General features: G+C 36.3%; 1 protein-coding gene across 1 annotated transcript in view; it reads right to left on the minus strand.

Annotated features, from left to right (window-relative positions):
- LOC139970538 (spermatogenesis-defective protein 39 homolog) overlaps positions 1-22,402 on the minus strand; it is a 48,672-nt gene that overhangs the window by 12,333 nt on the left and 13,937 nt on the right. Inside the window, exons 3-10 of the mRNA XM_071976324.1 lie at positions 21,529-21,658; positions 17,396-17,617; positions 16,719-16,787; positions 12,314-12,396; positions 9,730-9,891; positions 7,614-7,747; positions 5,778-5,805; positions 1,470-1,543 (exon numbers count right to left, since the gene is read on the minus strand). Of these exons, the coding sequence (XP_071832425.1) occupies positions 1,470-1,543; positions 5,778-5,805; positions 7,614-7,747; positions 9,730-9,891; positions 12,314-12,396; positions 16,719-16,787; positions 17,396-17,617; positions 21,529-21,658 (902 nt within the window). The remainder of the gene's footprint in view (positions 1-1,469; positions 1,544-5,777; positions 5,806-7,613; positions 7,748-9,729; positions 9,892-12,313; positions 12,397-16,718; positions 16,788-17,395; positions 17,618-21,528; positions 21,659-22,402) is intronic.

A 22,402-nucleotide genomic window follows, 5' to 3' on the forward strand; every position in this document is an offset into this window, starting at 1 on the left:
GTACAATACATTACAAATTTGTCTAGGATTCGGTGTTGAATGTCATCCAAGGGTGCTCCATTGTTTATGAAGCTAACAGAACATGCTTTGGTAGAATTATGAGAATTTATAAAACAATGGATTAACATTTAAGCCTGCTACAAGGAGCAGACATCATCATCATCATCACTGTATTTCTAAAGGAACACTCCAGAGACTTTACATATTTTTAAGGTGACTTTCTTAAAACTGTAATAGCTATATAAAATGACTTCATTTTTGTTGTGTGTGTTTAATTATTGCAAATATTTGAACACGGATCGAAACAGTACAACACATGCATCCCTTCAAGGGCGGCGGAACCGGGGGGGCACAGGGGGCACGTGCCCCCCCCACTTTTCCTCAGGTTAAAAATGTGCCCTTTTTCTACATAAAAATTGAGGTGTCTCAAGTTAGCAAGAGGCCAGGGAACCAGAATGAACACTCGGGAAGGGCCGTTTCCGGCCATCTGAGGGGTTTGTAAAACCAAAAATTTTCTTGTACGCTCCGCGCCAACCGATGGTGGCGCTCCGCTCAGATAGTCGTGCATATAACTTTGCAAATCCTGGCTACGCCCCTGACTTTTAATGAATTTCTATGGGTCAAACTCAAAGCTATTTCGAATGGAAAAAAATTGGATAAGATATTAACAAGGAATACACTCTAATTCGGAAGATTCCTACATTAGCAACTAGCATGATTTCACCTCATTTTGTCTCAAAAGAAAACTTGTTCCTTGTTTTCCAATTTGCACATTGGGCTAGTAAGCATATTTTCCTTGAGGGGGGGGGGGGGCGTTGATGGAGTGATGTGTATACGCAAATAAGATAATACAATAAGAGTTATAAAGGGTACTAAATATAAGGCTGCATCAGTCCAATCGAATTTCTGCAAAGTGCCCTTTGATGTCGGTGCCCCCCCAGATTAAAAGTGCTTCCGCCGCCCTTGCATCCCTTGCACTGTAGGCCTTCATTACCATCAGATAAGAAGATTGTGTGTGGTCATGTGACAAGAACTCACTTAGTTGTTAGATTGTCTGAAAGGATATACCTTTTTTAAGAAAGCACATTTACTTTTGTTTAAATAAAATTGAGGTAAGGCTCAACCAGAGCTACAAGTGTATGTAGAAATAGGGAAAACAGACTCCTAAAACTTCACTCAAATGCTTTTACACATAAAGAATATATGTTTAAACTGCAACAATTTCAATTCAAGCTGATGAGAAAAATATTCACAGCTCTTATTTTGGCACAAATGAACAGATTTTTGTCAGATAAAAAGGCATAACCCCCCACAGAACTAGGTAAATAGCCAGATATCAGATTTAAAGTCACCCATGACAAGAACACTTAAATAATAATACCTGCTACAATATGTATATAATATCATAACAAAGGCTTACACATCTGGATGACTATCATTGAAGGGATAAAAGTGTACATTTGACTTACGAATAACAATTGGATACGGCCCTACATCTAGCCTCTGGGTTAAGCTCTTCTGAAGCAATCTTAAACCTCCACATCTAAAGATGAAAAGTTTAAAACTGATTAAAAGTAAATATGCAGCTTCAAAATAGTTTATTTAAGAATTGAAATAACATGATTTGTTTTGGTAGGGGTAGATCATTTCTACATTTCAATACAAAGGGATCATTGTTACATTTGAAATCAGTTCAAAGACACTTCTTATATTGAAGGGATTATTTGAAAATAAAAAAAATTAATGGACCTCTGTTTCCTCTAATAATGTATTTACAATCAACATGGCCATACCGTACCATACAGAAACATTGTTGCATTTTCTACTGTGGCGGCCTTAAGCAGAGGGTTCAATGTGTGGTTTCTGTGGTAATTGACTCTCTCCTCCAATTACAGCGAATGTTTTATTTTTGGGTGCCCAATTTCTGTTATTTATAAATTTGCTCAAAATTTCTTGTAACTATCTGACTAATGTAGAGCAAGTGAGTTAAATTTGTTCAATTAATCAAGAACCAGAAAAGATCAGAGGTGTCCATCTCTTATATGCAGAACTCACCTATGGGCAACAACCAATTAACTCACTGGTAAGGAGTTTACAGTGTAACATTTTTATTCAAAATGTTTAAATATCCAGAAAGAACAGTCTTCCTAGGTGAAACGTAGACACATAGATGTATGAGCAAATGGATATTTTCTTTTACCAACTTTGACCTAGCAAATCAGATCTGCCACCAACCAGTCCTTTAATAGATGTTGTTCATGAATGAGTTACATGACATTGGTTTATACACTGTGAAACATTTTCACAACTTACTGCCAAAGTCATCTAGTATAAATCACAGAGAAATGACCAATTTTGAGATAACCTGTTGACCTCTTGAGCCAATACATTGACCAAAAGACGGTATTAGCATGGTAGGACTCACAAATTATTTGTAGCTTTAATTTTGGGGTTAGCATGTTTATAAGGATTTATTACTTTGACACATTTGGATTCTTGCACTTACTAAGCTGGTTCTACATACTGAGTATGAATTCCCACAAATATGTACTTTTTGACTAATCATGTTTACCAAGTTTTCAGACTTAAATGGATATTAAGACTGATCCACATACCAAGTATGAAATTATCCACCATGAACTTTTTGAGTTACAGTGTTTACAAGCAAGTGTCACATACTCACACACACATTCATACACACCCCATCACCATTACAAGGATTCCTTCAGCCTCTGGCAAGGAATAAAAAAAAAAAAATTGTCAATGAAGAAAACCTCAAACCCACAAATTTCATGTTGTTCTCTTACTCACAACACACTTACTCGGCCAAGACAAAAGCAATGGCTTTGGGTCAAACAGTTTTAGATTAGATATTTTGTAACCTTTACAACCATGCAAAAATCTTGCCAATTGGTTTGGTAGTTTCTTTGGACTTGCCGGCTATTTGTTACAAAAATTAAGTGACAGATCTTCCTCTAATAGCTAAGTGATTTGCACAGTGGTCAACAAAGATCACATCACCAAAGTATAGTTTTCATTTTGTTTCATGTATAAATATATAAGTATTAAAATGCTATTCATTCCTTCAATCGTCTCTTCAGAAGTATAGTTTTGGTTCGTTGGCTGTTTACAGTAAATTGCATTTTGATTATCATTTTAGAGTGCATCATTTTTCTGTTTGATTTGTCCTGCTGTTGTGTTCCCTTTCTTTCTCCTCTGTATTTTCTCTTCTATTTCTTTAGGTAACAATTGTTTCTCTCCTTAAGGTGCCAGACTGGAAAAGCTCTGCTTATTTCTAGCCTTCCTACCCATCAATTACCTATAAGTTGTCTTTTGTTTGTCTCAATAAACTGAATATACCCTTTATTGGGATCGAACTTTGCTGCCGGTTGCAGCTCAGAGGTGCTGCAAGGTTCTCCCAAGCCTAGCTATATAGCTATTGTACAGAAGACCAGCTACCTCTAATGCTCTTTGGGAATTGTTTGTGACAATATGGATGCAGCCAGCATTTCAATGATTCTGTGAAATTTGTTAGGTTGTTCATCACTTTCTTTTAGGATATCAATATCATATTGCACAGAAATATCAATGTTACAATTTTGTATTATCTACTAGGATACAGAGACTATACTGTAATGTTGCAAGTGTCAAGCGAAAACCACTTATCCCAGAAAGTGGCTCCTGGACCTCAGAGCTTAATTTCACTATTGGCCACATATTAAGCTAGACTGTGTTAAGATTGTGCTGTAATGAGGAATGGATATGTGCACAAATTAAAGAGTCAGTAGACACATGATCCTAAACCCTTTCATGCACAAGGAACATCTCCATATGAACGAGTTTGTATCATAGAATCTGTGGTGTACCAATTGCACAATGTGATGGGACAAACAGCTGAAAACTTTTCCATGAGTGCAAATCAGTTGTGTTTTAATGGTAAATTCACAGTAGAAGTTCTCTCTCCCCCCCCCCCCCCCCTAATTGTTATAAATAAAAGGATACTGGACTGATCAGCTGTATTTATAAACAAAAGCGTTATTTCTGTAAACCTCAAATAGTGTCTTCAAAGAATTTCCTTGTTTTAGTGTATCACATATTTCACAAGCGCACTCATTGATATGCATATTATTCGCACCAAAATCAAGAGGAACTGTGACTGGGTAATTGTTTGTCATTATGCCAGGAGACAACTCAAACTGATTTACAGTTCATGAGATTTTGTGTTTATCAACTGATTTCAACTTAAAATTCATAAGCCCCAAGATACAAATCAGGGATGTGCCCAGGATTTCCTGAGTGTCGGGTATACTGATCGCCTTCCTGGGGGAAGGGTTTAAGGGGGAGGGGGTGTCCCCCTGCACTTTGAGAGATTTATCGATTTTTGAAGGTGCTCAGATGCCAAATGCTGGCACTTGTGTAGCTTTTTAAGCATATACACTAGTTTTGCTAACAATCTACATTTTTTTATTTGTTTTTAGTGAAATATTATGTATCTGGTAAAAGTTATTAGTTTATTCAAAGAGATTTTACAAGGGACCGATTGAGAGCCGTAAGATATGTTTCTCACATGCGTTACTGATGCATTATTTTTCTGTATGATTTTGGCATAGACTAGGCACAATTTATTTTGAATACATTGTTAGGAATGTTGGGAATTTAGATGAAAATAGGGCTGGGCGGGATTCACGATTTTTAAGACAGTGCTGGGCGGTAATTTCTAGTGCTGGGAGGGGCTGCCCAGTGCCGCCCTGCGTGGGCACATCCCTGCAAATGATGACATGGTCTACCCATATATCTATCTCAAATAGGAATTTTTCAAATATGAAAAGAAGATACTGCTTTGTAGAAATTGCATTTGTACGTTTTTCACTGTAAATCCTGCCCACTCATTTAATAATATGCATGTAATCTGCACCCAAATCAACAGGGACCACTAGTGGCTCATGAGGAATCAGTGTACAAAGTATCAATTAAAATCCTGCCAATTGTTCTTGAGATTTAGTGCTTACGCTTTATACAGATACATACAAACACACACACCTGTGAGCCATCAACATTGCATTTTTTGCACCCAGTCAAGAATAAAATACACTACAGCTGTCAAGAATACATTTAAGCAGCATGTATGCATCAAGTACAAAATGCATCAAATCTTAAATTAATGAGTTTGAAGGTTTACTAGATTTCACCACAGGTAACCTCATATTACTTTTAACTACCACAAAAAACTATCATAGAGCTAGCACACATTAAGGGACACCTAACAACCAATTACAAACTTCATCAAGCTGTGGTTTTTTAAGAGATTTATTTTAAAGGCATTTACATTTTGACCCACTGTCAACCTCAAAATGAGCCTAAACCAAACCCAGTACCAATGTGAAATCCACTAAGAGACACCTACGTACTAAATATGAGAGATTAATCAAAGCTAGACTTATTGAATTAGCATATTTACAACATATACTCACACTTTAATAACCTACTACTTCATATGACCAGTGACCTCCATTATACACTACTAAATAGCTAGTTCTCATTAAAGGGCACGTATAACCCATTTAAAGGTTTTAGTTCTTGATAGAGCTTTTAAGGGAAGGAAGAAAGAAATACTTACCCACATACACACACCAAGGTCAGGTCCACCACCCAAATAAACCACACTAACAACATTGAGATTCATTACAGCATCATTGCAATTAACTTATCTTTCAAATGAATGAACTGATAGATGTAGGTAACCACAGACACATGTTTGATTATTATGATATACTTACAGCTGCATCATCTGTTCTTGCCAGTTTCCTGTGTATAAGAAGAAAAAATTCTACTGAAGCCAGGAAGTACAACTACTTATATGTGGGTATACATGCAGCCAATTTAGAATTTAGCTTGGTTGTCCAGTTGCATTTATCAACAATTGTTAATAATTCATCGGTTTCATGATAAAATTTCAAAATTTAGAAATACTTCCAAATTGAGATATCAAAAGTTAAAAGTTTGATGTAAAACATACATTGTTGAAACATCAAAATGAAACATTGAAATTTACAGATAAAGCATGAAACTTGACAGAGGTAACTTCAAAATTTGGAGATATACCACAGAAACTGAGAGATAAGATGTAATGAATTTAAGGTAAGATGTCCAAATTTCCACACAAATAATGTGATTTTATGATGAAACTTCATCAAACCAAGGGATATAATGTTGGAATTTGAGGATAAAACACCCACATATGATTTCAATGGTAGAACTTGAGATGATACTCACAATTCTGTGAAAACAAAAACCAGAAAGCCAGCAGGCTTATATGGAATCAACTGATTGATAGAACAACTGAGGAAAATGTATCCTAAAGTCAAATATCAGAACATCAGAAAAGAGTTCTAAATAACTCTGACCATTAAAGTTACTACCCTTCTGAGAGTTGATGATAGTAGTGCAGACAGTGAGTGTAGGTGGTTGTTTTAATTACTAATACTATTTCAAGTTTTAACCATTCTTAATGATTCTTTTTTCGTGTGGATAAAATCACTCACCACCGAAAACGATAAAATAATACCGGTGAAAAATACTCAAAATTGAAATCTTCAATCCATCGCAACAGCAACAGTGTACGTTAAATACTACATTCCCTCTTACAAAACATAGCACATATCTTCCAAACAATTACTGATTTCCAGCTAATTGAAAGTGGTATACAAGGGTAGGCAAAAGTGTATTTTTCTTTATTGGCAAACCGATGATTAGGCAAAATTTCCCATTGACTTAGTGTGGAGTTAGGCTACCATGTGGTCGAAGATAGCAGCAATAATGAACATATTCGGTGAATATTTTTAGTGCTAGCTAATTGCAACATAATTTGAGCGAATAAACAGATGGTTCGGCTACATTTCCATGTTTACTCTTTGTTATTTTAGGGGACCATATGGTCGGAGATTTGTGGGCATTTTAAGCAAACATATTTTGTCAGTTGTTCATAACAACAGGAGTATCGATTGAAACGTATATTTCGGAGGTGTAATGTAAGGTGTCAAAGTGATCTGCCATTTATGTACATTGTGCTTTGTGTTTGGCTAGTTCCGTGATTTTTCGATATTCTGTCCGGAATTTCAGGTACCTGTTAGCCAATGGTAACACGTACCCGGTTCCGATTTCTTGCTTCCTGACTCAGGCATTTACCAAAGGGTAAATTACATAGCTTTATGTCAATTTTAAGCTTCAGTGTAAGCAATTTCCAGTTTAACTGATATGTGACAAACCCTTGCAGCCAGCTGTCAGTCTCAGCAGGGAAGCACTACAAGTAAGCAACCTAAATAGGCAGCTTATATTTGATGAACAAAGAATGGAAATATTTAACCAAAAAGTAAAATTTAAAGTGATTTGAAAGATCAAAATATATAATCATGGATATGGGTAGGTGAACATTTCGGTCCAAAGAGGATAGGTAAGGTGACACAGCCATACAGACAGACAAAAGCACAGGTGGATTGTGCTGGCCACTTCCGAGTTGGGTAATAATCTTCCCAGAGTTGTAATATCCCTACCTCACTGTCTTTGTCTTCCCATATTATATTCAAACTGTGAAGAGGCAAATGTGGAACTCTTACCCCATTTCTTTGGCCACATCGTCATCTTGTCGGACTTTAAGGAATGCTATATATTGGTTTGCAGCATCTGGTCTCTTGTGGAGTTCTTCATGAAAAAGTGATTTCGAAAGGGTTCTTTTAAGAAACATAACCACCTGTTCATAAAGCAAAAGTGGGGTTATAAAGCAGAATTATAATAGCCAGGTAGTATAACATTTTGAAATAACTTTTGAGGATAAGCCAAAGTACCTGATGACAAACAGCTTACAGTAAAGAAATGAGTGCAGGCCATCAGGGTGGTTACTTGCAACAAATTAAAAAGAATGCTAGTGTTCAAATGATGGTTACACCACAGATAACAAAAAAGTCTAGGCAAAGAACCAAATTTAAAGATAATAAAGTTATTGTAATATGACAGAAAATGGACCTCTGGAGAATTAATTTCCCTGATAAACTCTATCATATCAAAATGTTCGTTGACCTTCATGCACAATAAGTGCATCATAATATCTTTGACTATTGAGTTACAGTAGTTTTATAGTTAGTGTGCAATATTTTCACTTGTTGACCTTTAGAAAAATGTTGTTCATTCATTAGCAAGTTATTGTTCAGCAACAAATGGGTATATGAGTGATATATTCCTCATTCTTATTGCTATATCTAACATCATTGCCTACACCTAATCATGTGTACATAATACAAATCCTTAACCTGATCATCTCTTATCAGCCAGTTTTCATACTTCTAGGTAATTAAATGCTTTGTACACTCTGATTTCCATACCCTGTAATATCCCATTGCTCCATGGTTTTAGGTTACATTAGGACCTTATGTTTTATGATTTACTTTAGAAGGCACAAAACAACAGTATGCATTTAACTTTTGGGATAAAACCAGAAAGCCACTTGGCTTTGTGATTCCTTGCTATGCAATTTGTTCAAAGTTCCAAAGAACTATCTAATGTAAAGCTTAATCAGAAAATATGGAAAAGATGCCTAATGTAGAGCAAGTGAATTAAATTTGTCCAAAAATTAAGTGAGAACCAGAAAATATCAGAGATTTCCAGCTTTTATTTGTAGCACTCAATTGTGGGCATCAAACAATGAATTAACTGGTAAGGGTTTTACAGTGTAGAATTTTTATTCCAAAATGTTTAAATATACTGAAAGAACAGTCTAGATGAAATATAGACACATACAGTAGGTGTTCTACGTATGAACAAATGGTCAATTTCTTTTACCAATTTTGAGCAAGCAAATCAGATCTGTCATCGCTCCTTTAATAATTGTTATTCGAGATAACCTGTTAATCCCTTGAGCCAAATTTGAGACCATTGGGATAACCTACTGACCCCTTGAAGCTCAGAGTGTGGAAAACTAACAAGGGCCTCTTGTGTGTTTAAAGCATCTACCACATGTGTATCAACTATTTGAAGCAGATTTCATTTCCAGGATGACTAAACATGTATTGTTGAATATCACTTGAGATCTATTTATATTTGGCATGTCCAAACTATGTTTACCAAATGAATCAGAAACAGATTAATTGTAGCTTTAATATTTGAGTGTAATGTTTACAAAGATTACATACTTTGACACATGTTGGTTTTATAACAATTTTGATAGTGTTCTCGCACTCACCAAGCTGGTTCTACATACTAAGTATGAAGTTCCACAAGTTATCACGATTTCAAATGTTTACAGACTTTGACTTATGTTGACTGCAAATTTCCTTTGACCTCTACCAAATTCAATTGGGTTCTTTTACTCACCAAGCTGGATCTACATACCATGTAAACAGATGCACTTTTTGAGTTATTGTGTTAACAAAGTTATCATAATCTGACCTCTGTTGACCCCAAATATGCATATATGCATATGTGAGCTCCTTTGTTGTTCAGGTTCTGGATATGCAGCATTTTTAAGATTTTCACATTTTGCCTTCTGCTGACCACAAATGACCTTTTACCTCCACCTAAAACCTTCTTGTACTAATTATGGGGAAGCCACGTGCCAATTGAAAACTGATTATTACAGTCTTAATTACTAAAGTCTATATAGCATCATCCATTAGGCATCTTGTGACATAATTTTAATAATTTCTTACTTCATGAGAAATATCCATATGTTATACTTACTGCTAATATTGCATTACCATCATGATAACCTACAACAGCATCAAGCAATGCTAGTTTATCCTTCAAGGACTTGTATGGCTCTAGAGAAAAGTTTTCCCCTGTGATGATGCGAGATACAAGGTCTGCTATTGACAAAGGAGACCACCTTGACTTTTTTAAGTTCTGCAAATGAAAAAAAGGCATTTTCTGTATCAAATCAATACTTGGACAAAGAAGAACACCATGCACATCCTTTAAGTAACTACTGGTTGATGGCTAAAGTTGCTGCAACAATTTCATGTGGAATGGGAATGTCACATTTACAAGATTTCCAATCTTTCACGACTGTTCACCTCAATGTCATTTGACCTCCACCATCAGCAATAGTTTTTAAGTATTATGTGGGACATCCACATATGACATCCATTTACACTTTTCTTTTAAGGACAACAATTTAAAAAAAAAACATCAAATTTTGATCTGCTAAACTTAAAGGACCCTTACTTTGAGCAAACACAACAGGCTTCCTGTACTCACAACATTTCTTTTATTCATTCCAAAAATGAACAACATATTCATAACTAGTAGCATAAAGAATGTGAAAGATATTAATATAACAATAATAACAAAGATTTATAATGCACACAGAAAAGGGCACTCAAGGCAAAGAAGTTGATGAACTCCTACAAAATTAATGTAAGGTGTCCATTTATTTATTATTGCTATTGTTACATGCAAATTTAAGAAATCCTCATATCATACCAAAATATACAGTACAAATATTTCAAAATCTATTTTATTTACTGTGCTGCAGTCTTGAGAAGTACTTGAAACTTTTTTACAGACTAAGCTTCAAGTTTATGCTCTTATATTCTTATATACATCTTTACTTACACCATCTACAATACTCAATTTTTAATTGAGAAAAGATGACAAATTTCTAAGGAATTTCAAGAACACTGTCTACTGACATCAAAATGAAGCTTCAAAATGCATGCAAAGTCTGATTCCACAACTGCTTGTACGATCTGTACATTTTCACATAATTTTCACTGTATCATGCTAAAAGAGGAGGGAAAGATCACTTTAACAATATTTATGAAACTTTTAAGCTTCTCAATGGCAATAAATCACTTATCATTCTGGCCTGTGAGTTCAGAACACTAAAACTGATGTTACTGTATAACAGGGAGCCACATGTATACTTTTGCAACCCTCTCGGCATTCCATAGTACTACTCTAGTGTCCCCACTGTAGCAATACACCATATATTTAGTGAAGAACTGTGTATTATAAGCTGATCATAGATGAAGAATACATGAGTGATGTATGTTTGTAGCTTACAGGACCATTAGTATAATGATTGCAGTATCACTATTACTTTTATTCTGACAACACTGTGTTGATGTCAGGAAAATGCTTGCGATGCCCCATTTGTCCTTCCAGTATTACAAATTTTCTGATCATATTGAGATAAGTAAAAAAACATTCAGAGCAATGTATATATTAGATTTAACTGTTATATTAATTGCTGACCACCATAGAGGAGTAACAACCATCAGGCTCTTGTATATTTCATATATCAAAAGTACTTGGATTAAATTGTACCCTTACTCATATTCTAACCAGATGAAAACCCTTCCCAATGTTTACTTGCCGTTAAATATAGCACATAAGCAGCACAAGAGTATCTTGTAAGCTAAACCTGGCTGAAGTTCATACTGCAGATGGAGAGCAGTATAAATCTAAAGAGAGTCATTGCTTACATGGTTTGATGGCTGGGAATCATGGGCACTGCAAACCTTAAATCAGCTTTCACCTATACCAAATTGTGGAGCAATTTTACTTGTCATTCCTTTGGGTAATCTATGATGTATATATAATCTCTTATAAAGAACTTCTGTTGTTTTAACATTTGAAACACTGCTTGCCCCAAGTGACCTTTGACTGTCACCAAAAGTAATAGGATTCTTGTACTCACTATAAGAAAGACACATGCCTAATATGAGCTATGTGATTTAACCTTTCTTGGGATTCATGTATTCAATGTTTGTGTTTATAAAGCTTTACAGAGTGTGATGTCTGATGACCCCAAATGACCTTTGACCTCTACCCAAAACAATAAGTCTCTTGTATTCATAATAGGGAAGCGACATGTAAACCATGAGAGTCAATAAAGTTTCCTATCTGCCGATATCGTGTTTACAAGGATTTCAAGTTTCGCCCTCTGCTGACCCCAAATGACCTTTGACCTCCTTCCAAAACAATAGGGTTCTTGTACAAATTATGGGGAAGCCATATGCCAGACGCTACCCAATCTTGAGATTATTTACAAGCTAGGGCATCACATACACACAACAACACACACATATGCCAACTTGACTGCATAGGTTATTTGTCTGCCTATGGCAAGTAACTAAAAAGCTGTACTACACAGGTGGTAAGCATGTGGATACCCAAAAGCAGTACTCAGACTGAGTTATTTGGTGCCCAGATAATGAGATAAAAAGGGCTCCATTTAAACTGCAGTAACATCATCCTATGGATAGAGTCCAATGTTGGTCTTTGTTTTATATGATACCTACAGAGAACTACAATGACTTACCACTAATTTTCTTTCTAAGGATTTATTCTCAGCCACTAATCTTGCTGTCTCGGTCATTGTTTGCTTGCTGTCGTTTCTCATTGCTGTTGAAGAGAAAGTGATCCATTTCATATAAAGTTGCACAAAAAATTTATGGAACCAAATCTACATACATAAATCACAAATGAGTGGGAGGGCTTCTAAGGCAACAAACTGATATTTTTTCAAACAACAAATAATATGTTTTGCACTTCGTAGAAACAACTACTGTGAAAATGATTACATATTTTCTTTTAGGATCTCTTAAGAGTTGTGGAATGAGCATTGTATCCTTTTTGATATATTTTTGAGAACTATAAACAAAGTTAGAAGAATACCATACAGACACCAGCACATGCTGGAATACTCTACTGACATTTAAAATTAATAAGCTGAATTGCTTCATAGAGTTCTGGGTACAAAAGACTTTAAAACAACTTGACATGTTTATACCATTTCATAGTTTAGTACACGATATTAATTTGAAATCTTACAGCAGGCATTTCCAGATTTCTCATTTTTGCAAGATACTCTCACTATTACCTGATGAATAAAATTTCTAATGCACATTATCACATTTATGACTGTTAAGTCACCAGGCATAGACTGAAGCATACAAACTTTGTGCAGAGTGGACATAGCTTTTCTTGAACTTTCCAAAATGTTAGCACCTTGCATAGAATGACTAAATATCAATGCTGATCCTTTCTGACTAAAGTGATGACATCAGCATTTGAGTATACAACAGAATCCACTGTGAACTCAGCAAAAGTCATTAATCAGTCAGTGGTAAAGATAGTTCACCATTGTTAAGATCAAGCAACTTATTGGGTTGTCAACCTGTCACTGGAGCACATCCACTACATGACATTGAACTTCTGTCATCATCCAAAGATTCTAGTCAAACCAGGAATCTCTGAGACATTACAATTCCTTCCGTTTCAAATATGTCTTGAAAACTATGTCACCTTGAATTAGTTTTGTCCAAGAGTAAGGTCAGAAACCAAAAATGCTGTAGCTCAAATGACAGGTATCTGTAATAATCATATATTGGCCAATTTGGCCACTGTTGAGAAATTTACAATAAATCATTATTTACATTAATTTCCAAAAGTCAACAAGCAAAAGTTGATCAAGTTCTGCAGATGACAGACCAACATATAGTCAAATGAATTGCCATGCAATTGCATAGCCTAGGTCATGTACATACTCTTACACGTGCAATTATATAAAAACAAACATCCAAAATAACATGCCTTTGTTTTTAACATACACTTTCAAAATGAAAAGCACAAACCTTGGAAAAAAGCACCCCACACCATCCTTCATTCATACTCGACGTACCATATTAGATTAACATGTTCGCACGTGGATAAACACGTAATCCGTACACTAACAGAAATTGGGGGTTCCCAACTATTCTATGATATTGGAATAGGGAAACCCTTCAAGTTCAAAAGTTCACAATGAAAAGTTTTCAACTATCAACAAGATACCACGTGTTTGGAACTTTAGACAAGAAGAATGTAACATAGGGGCTATGTACAGGTGCGTATCCAGGGGGGGCGTTGGGGGCGCGCGCCCCCCGGGTAAGGAAAAGAGGAGAGAAAAAAAGAGAAGAGAAAAGGGAAAAGGAGGGGGAAAAAAGAAAAGGAGGAGAGGAAGGAAGGGAAAAGAAAAAGAAAAAAAAGAGAGAAAAAGGAAAAAAGGAGGGAGTAGAAGATAGCCAAGACCTCGGGAAGAGAAAGAGGAACAGTCATAGTTAAAGCGCTGATCCCTATAATATACACAGGGTAGCCAGTGACAGATCAAGGATTACGGAGGGGGTGTGCGCCTCACCCTACCCCTTACACCGACAACTCCATTTTTGACGTTTCCATTTTTCCTCTCTCACTAATGTATCTATATAAATACTATATATGGTCTATCATAACGCGTGTGTGTGTATGGACGCCTTAAACAATTGTACAATTGTGCTATATGGAACCAACTGTGCACTGGTCTTGAACTCGACCGAGTCGTCGGGGTACATGACGCATTTCGGGAAGGGGGCGACCGCCCCCCCCCCCGAGCAAATTTTGTTTATGACATCGCTAGTAATATCAAAATAGACAATGCTTAGATGCAACTTACAAGGCCTGGGAAGTGTCATTTCCAGCGATCTGGGAGGCATTTTCGGCCAAAATTTTTCTTTTACGCTTCGCGCCAACACATGGTGGCGCTTCGCTTAGATAGTTTGCCCCTCCCTTGGCAATTACTCGCTACACGCCTGTTCGAATTTGTAAAGCAAAGAGCAGATATAACATCATATCAGTGAGCATTGAAATGCATGTTCCACGATGAACAGCCTCAAAAACTGTCTATGTGTGTAGTTAAAGGCGTAGGAGCCCAATTGGATTTGGGGGCTGTAATGACTTGCCCGAAAAAAAGCCAAAATTTTTCGCGCGCAAAGCGCGCGTTCAACATACCGATGCCAGTACCATATAAGCAAGCATCGGTCATTACAGTGCATGGCATCGTGTACCACACGGTCCGTCAAAGTTGCACAGTATACCGCTGGATGCTATGTAAACAACCAAATGTCTTATGTAGATGGAGAAAAACCATACAGATCCATTTATGTCAAAACTCTCTTTTACAGTAGTAATGTCGGCCAAGCTTACAACTTTATTTTAATTACCAAGGAGATCATTTTTAAGCTATTCATTGCTATTTATTTTTCTTTCAGTAGGTGCCCGAAAAAGATGGGGAAAAATTTGGTTGCGGGGGGGGGGAGGGGGGCTGCAGCCACCGCCTTCTACGGGACCTACGCCTATGTGTTTAGTGTTCGCTTTCGATATACCTGATATCGGAAATATCTGCTATTTTTCATTTCCTTCAACCAAGTTTTATAATAGCCATTATAACAGGTTGCAATATTTCTACACCAAGAAATTAACTGTGTCGGAATTTTCCAAAATTTCCTCACCAACATTCTTCATCATACTTTCCTCTACTCGTGCAACTTTGACCTGTCTGTTAGGGGATCAAGGAGGTTTTATATATTGCTTGTACCATAGATTGAATTTTGTGCAACATTATGGGTATGTTTTCAAGTGATTTTATTCACGAGAAATGGGAATTTTCAAATTCTCAACAAATAATGGGCTTAAAACCTTGAAAAGTCGGGCTTTCTGATATTGTGGGCCGTGACGTAGAATCACCTACAAAAGCAATGATCCATAGGAAATGCAATCAGGTCGAACATGATGTGTGACTGGTGACAATCTTCAAAAAGGTTATGGATGGAAAAAAACTTTGGGGAAATACTTGGTTCTCAGGCAAAAGTGTATCTGGTTGGTCATTTTCAAGCCCGAGAAGTGCTATTTCCGGTGATCTGGGGGGTATCAAAACCAGAAATTTTCTTGTACGCTGCGCGCCAACCGATGGTGGCGCTCCGCTTAGATAGTAATTTGCGCCCCCTGGGTTAGAAAATCCTGGATACGCGCCTGATGTAAATACGGGATTATAAACTACATTCATGAGAATAGTACAGATTTATTTATATCGTTAATCGGCTGCTGTTTTCTGCAGAAAATATACTTTCAATAAGTACCGTATCCATCTTTCATACAAAAAGTTTTTAAAAATGAAAAAGGTAGGCAAAGATAACTACAAATGACATCGAGGAACCCTCCGTAATTATAAACTAATCCATTTCATTACAGCATCAAATCTCAAGTACCGTACTGCACTATGTGTACCATGGTACTGTAATAATATACAGTCCTGGGTGAAGATGGATTTAAGCGGATATATTCCATGCGGTTTTGGCTCAAAATGTATTAAATCGTTATAATTATTATATCAAAATGAGGTGAAATACATGTGGTAAGATTTTATACATGGGAACCTTCACAATCATTGTTTGAAGGAAGAATACACAACGAAAATTTCAGAATAACTTTGAGGTCCCGTAACATGTTGAGCGCAAGTAACATTAGATATTTGGTGTAGCCTAGGTCCAAATTACTACGTGAAAGTTGATTCGTTAATATATAGGTTTAGGCCAGTACGATTGGTACATTGATCAGAATGTTATTCAAACTAGGAACACAGACACCAGAAATAACATGTTTTCTTTTCTTTATTTCAAATAGCAATACATAGATATTTTTATTATGTCCGGGATTCCCAGGAACGATACCGAAACGAATGTAATAATCGGTTGTTTTCCCACTCCCGGTAGTAGTTACACATTGTACTGTAATCGGGACAAGCCAATACCAGGATTGGGATACCAGGATTCACTTGACTACCGGGATCCCGCACAACGCTAGTTAGTAGATATGGGAAAGATGAAGTTAATGATAAAAATCGATGACCTGCTTTAATTTAACTCACATACCTTCTTCAATGGAAGAAGTACTATCAGCTGACATTGTTGGAGATGGCACGTCTGGAAACTGTTTTTTACCTGAAAAATAAAGTATGAAGTTCAGTTCTTAACAGTAACATTTCCCATTTTCATTTAAACACTACTAGGAATACTCTGTCATGAAAATGCCTGTGACTGAAGTACCAACTCATTTCCTGGATCACACTTGTCATGTATTTTTACATGCTGCTTTGCTTGGTTCATGAAACTGCTTTTTACAAACGGTTCATCATGAATATTCAATAAATAGCAAAGACATTTGCAAATTGTACTGTGGGGAGGGTGATCAAAAGTCATATGATGACACAGTCTAATGGTTGATACAAAATGCAATTACAAGTATGTTACATGTCCTAAGCATGATTTCTTGTGACATTTAAATAGTGGCTTTTTCTCAAGATCATGGACATAATGGAACAGAAAATATAGTGTCGCTTTAGCTTTGCTCCAATGTAGCAGTTTAGAACTTAAACACAACATTCATGGATAAGCTCTTTTTAATTTTAAATCCAACTGTTCTGCAGAAAACAGTGAGGTCAGTGATTAGAGAGTAAGTTGAAGGACACTGGGAATTTAGAAACCCAAGCAAGGAAGAATCAAGTTTCATGCTACAAGTGACAGACAGTGTACTCATAATATGTGCTTACCACTTGAATCACTAGCTGATCGCTTGTGAGAAATTTCATTTATCTGTGGAACTCTACTTGAAGACAAATTGATGCTGTCTTTCTCATTTCCCACTAACTTAGAGTAATGGACACTGCCAGTAGTGGCTGTGGACATTTCAATTGGAGGGCGGCTGGCATTCACGGTACCCCTGGCAGACAGGATCGGAGGGTTGGAAGGACGCTTAGGTGGAACTGATGATTCTGATTAAGAAAGAATATTGCAAACTGATTATGGATAAATTTACAATAAAGGAAATCAGATAAAAATAACATGCATGAGTATAAAAGAGTTCCCCATACAATGCTTCACTTCACCATCTTTTTAAAATCATAGCTTTTGCAAGAACTTTGAGAACAAAGACCAAAGCCACTAAAGCCTGGGTAATGCCTTTTGTTTTGAAACAATAAAACTCCACTGAAAAAGCCAAATTATGCAGTGGTATGCTGAAGACATCTAGACTCCTTTGGTATCAACAACCCAAAGGTAAAACTGCAAAAGTTACTTGCTACTACAGGTCAAATAGAGTAATACTTTTCACTTGTGTTTCCTTTTTTCATTAAAAGGTGGTGCCAGGACAGCTGAACATGGTCAACCATGTTTCCACTGTAACAGCCGAAAGATGACCTCTGACCTACTGTACTTTTCTACACTGTGGACTGTGCCTGTCCACAAACTTACTTAATCCAAAGGTTACCAATGATCTGAGCAAATCTCTACAAAGATCTGTTAGAATCTCTTCATTTCTATCGTACTGCCAGCTGCTCATTGTTACCAACTTTGGACAAAATTAGGGTTAAAGCATGTTATGAGCTAACAGGATTATACTTAGGGCTAAAGCATGTTATAAGGGTTAAAGCATGTTGGTTAAAGCATGTTATGACCTTAACAGGACTTTACTTAGGGTTAAAGCATGTTATTAGGGTTACAGCATGTTATTAGGGTTAAAGCATGTTTTAAGGGTTAAAGCATGTTATTAGGGTTAAAGCATGTTGGTTAAAGCATGTTATGACCTTAACAGGACTTTACTTAGGGTTAAAGCATGTTATTAGGGTTAAAGCATGTTATTGGGGTTAAAGCATGTTATGACCTTAACAGGACTTTACTTAGGGTTAAAGCATGTTATTAGGGTTGAAGCATGTTATTAGGGTTGAAGCATGTTATTAGGGTTAAAGCATGTTATGACCTTAACAGGACTTTACCCCTTCTCCTTGAACACAATTTTTTCCCACCTGATCATGGTCACCTGTGTTCATCCAGATCCAAATCCATGAGATAAGTAGTTTTAGGTATTTGATCTTTAAATCCCTTTGATCCCAAAGGACTTGCAAGGACAACAACTTGGAAAACGTTGATATGCAATTCACTTGAACTGGATAGACATAAACATGGAAGAACTTGCAGAGAGATTACCATATGACATGAAGCACTATTAGTTTAAAAAGCCAATTGAGCTACACCTGCAGTAATATACTGTAATGTGCAAGTTTTACTTTAGAACTATTAGTCAAAAGTCAAATGAAGAGACATTACTATTTTAGCTAAATTTTAAAAACCTCATGCCAAATAATTATCATCTAGTAACTAAATTAATGTGACATTGGATACTTCAATCAGCTCAGCTAATATTTGTTTGTTTCTAATGTAAAGAATGAAAATTATCTAGAAACTATAGTTTTAGACCTTTCTTCAGGTGCGAGACACCATACATAAAATGTAGACTCACATCAAGCATCGTCATGATGCATGATAATAGTAATGACAGTTTATTTGATACTGAGAAAAACTTCCCAAATAAAAAAATTGAAGCAGCATATTGTAGTTGGTAAACAATTTTTCCAAATTAACAGAGTTCTGCTCTACATATGATTGCAATTGATCATACAAAGCCATACACTCACTCTCACTGTTCCCAGAACTAAACTGAAAACCTATGGCGACTGTGCCTTTCCATCAGCCGGGCCCAAGCTCCGGAATGGTCTGCCTACAGTATATCTGTGCGAAGTTCTCCCACTCTCAGTCAGTTCAAGTCTTGCTTGAAGACTCATTTTTTCAAGTTGGCGTTCTATTAGGGTTGTACAGCGCTATTGAATACTTCGTAGATTTTAGCGCTTTATAAGTTCATTTATTATTATTTATTATTATTTAAAGATATTCTCAATTAGGGGTTCTCACCCATGAAGGTCAATAGGCAAGTACTTAACAAACTTGATTACAATTCTTGTTGAAGTATATTACACATATTTAAAGCGAATTGAAAAAAAGTTTAAACTTTCAAAATTTACGTTTCCACTTGAAATGTAAACTTGACTAGTTATGGTAAGAACATTTTTGTTACAGCTTGGTTGAAGTATGCTACAACCAGAAAGCCAGTTGGCTTTGTGACTCCTTGCCATGTAATATGCTTACAAATTCCAAATGACCATCTGCAAAAGTGAATTAAATTTGTCCAACATTTAAGTGAGAACCAGAAAAGATCAGACATTTCCAGCTCCTATTTGTGGCACGCCCTTGTGGGCATCAATCATTTCATTCACTGGAAAGGATTTTACAGTATAGAAGTGTTATTCCAAACTGTTTCAATATCCAGAAAGAACAGTCTTCCTATGTGAAACACAGAGATGCTTGAGCAAATGGACATATCCTTTTATCAATTTAGAGCTAGCAAATCAGCTCTGCCACCAACCATCCCTTAATAATGGTTATTAAGGGATGAGAGTTACATAACACTTTTTATTCATTGTGAAATATTTCCATAACCTACTTCCAAAGCCAAAGTCATCTAGTTTAAATCACAGAGAATAAGGACAAGTTTGAGACCATTTGAGATAACCTGTTGACTGACCCCTGAGCCAAGGTTTTAAACCACCTGTTGACTCCTTGAAGAGTGTGAATACTGGTAAGGGCCACTTGAGTGTGTTTAAAGCACTCAACACAGAATATCAACTCTTTGAAACAGATTACATTTCCTGGAAGACTGTATGTATAGGTGAAGACCTACCATAGTCTATAGAGCCCTTTCACAAAACTTAACTAAAATTTACCAATAAATGTTCACCAAAAGCAAATTATAGCATCAAATAAACCACAGATTAATCGTAGCTATAATTTTAGAGTGTTCATGTTTACAAGGTTTTCAGACTTTGACACCCGGTGAACTCACATGACTTTTGACCACTACCAATTTCAAGGTGGTTCTCGGACTCACCAATCTGTATCTACAGTAAGTACTATGCATGAAGTTCAACAAAGATGTCCTTTTGGAGTTATCATGCTTACAAGGTTTCCAGACCTTGACTTTAATACATGTTGACCGCAAGTGACCATTGACCTCCACCAATTTCAACAAAGTTACTATACTCACCAAGCTGGATTTACAAGTGTGCAGCTCAACAAAGATGTACTTTTTGAGTAAAAGTGTTTACAAAGTTTCAGACTTTGACCCTAATGACCTTTGAACTTCACAGAAAAGATTTTTACCTTTGAAATTATTGTCTAAAGGATTTCTGGCTATGTTGACCTCAGTTATTGAGTTTTTGCCTTTACAAGGTTTTCACATTTTGACCTATTCTGACCTAACATAATCTCCGGCCTCCACCGATAACAACTGTGACTTATCTCATACTCACTACAGGTAAGCTCGATCCACAAACCATGAACTTACAGTACCAAGGTTCACTTTTGTGGTTATCATGTTTACAAGGATTTCTGTCTTTCAAATATGTTGACCTCAAATGAAACATTGACCTCCCCTAATTTCATTAGCATTCTTGTCCACACTGAGGGTGGTGGTATCATGTATGAAGGTCACACAAAATTTCCTTTTGTACAGTAGTTATTGTGCTAAGAATGTTTCCTAACTGTGACTTTGTTGAACACAAATGACACTTGAACTCCCACAATTCAACAGCATTCTTGTCCAAACCAAGGGGACAAGAATTGGGACAAATAGCATGATTCTATGTTTCTGTTTGGTTTTTTTTATTTTTTATCTCTCCACCCTGATGTGACAATCCAAGTTTAAGGATGAAAAGGCAACCCCAAATCTCAGTGATCAATATCACACCACACCCATGCCACCACATGCAATAACTTTGCCAACTCTGAGACTTACTGATAACATTGCCAGTCCAGTCAATGGTGTCTTCTGGTTCTTCTGGATCATCTAGGCCAGCTTCCCTCAACTTATTAGCAAATGACTGCTTTTTGTAATCAAATTTCTCTGTCAAACTATTAGATGAGTCCTGTAGAAAAACAACTGAACATATTTTGATTGGTCCAAGTTAGGAATTAAATTTCAAATCCAGCCGGATTAGAGGAATTTTTCAAATCTGTTATTTGGCTGGTTTTGTTTCTACATCAAGCAGGATTTGTGGGATTCATATTTTAAAACACAAATATGTGTTTTATTTGTTTTGTTTTTAAATTAGTAGTTTAATCCATTTTAGGGAAACTATGTATGAATTTGAGCCCCATCATACCACACCCACCCTTCTTTTTCACCATATTTGTTCACCTAGCTCTGACACAGCCCTTAAATATAGTGTTTGCCTACATGCCAACACTATATAACAGTAGGTGAAAGTTTATGCTATGTTGCAGTCCACATTAAAATCCTACTGAACTGCTTGCATATAATGATCTTACTGTATTTCCAAGTTGCATAATTTAATAGAATCACCTACAATTTGAATCAAATGTAGTGATAAAATCAACGCCCAATGGCAATGGGAGTTAACTGTGTAAAATCGCTCACTATTTTTACGTACATTATGTACCTGTACAGAGATTTTGCAGGTGTGGTGACTTTTTACAAAGTGTAGTGATACTAAATGAACTTTTAAGGGAACTCAAACATGAAATAATAATTTTGCCGAAATAACATTACATATCTCGAATTGAACAACAGGAAGTTTATTGGATTGAACCTGACCAATGAAAGCAGTTAGTCCGACACTAAGTAATCGATTGATAATCATAATAATTGT

Source organism: Apostichopus japonicus, chromosome 8, assembly GCF_037975245.1.
Source record: "Apostichopus japonicus isolate 1M-3 chromosome 8, ASM3797524v1, whole genome shotgun sequence".
In the NCBI taxonomy this organism is placed as follows: Eukaryota; Metazoa; Echinodermata; class Holothuroidea; order Aspidochirotida; family Stichopodidae; genus Apostichopus; species Apostichopus japonicus.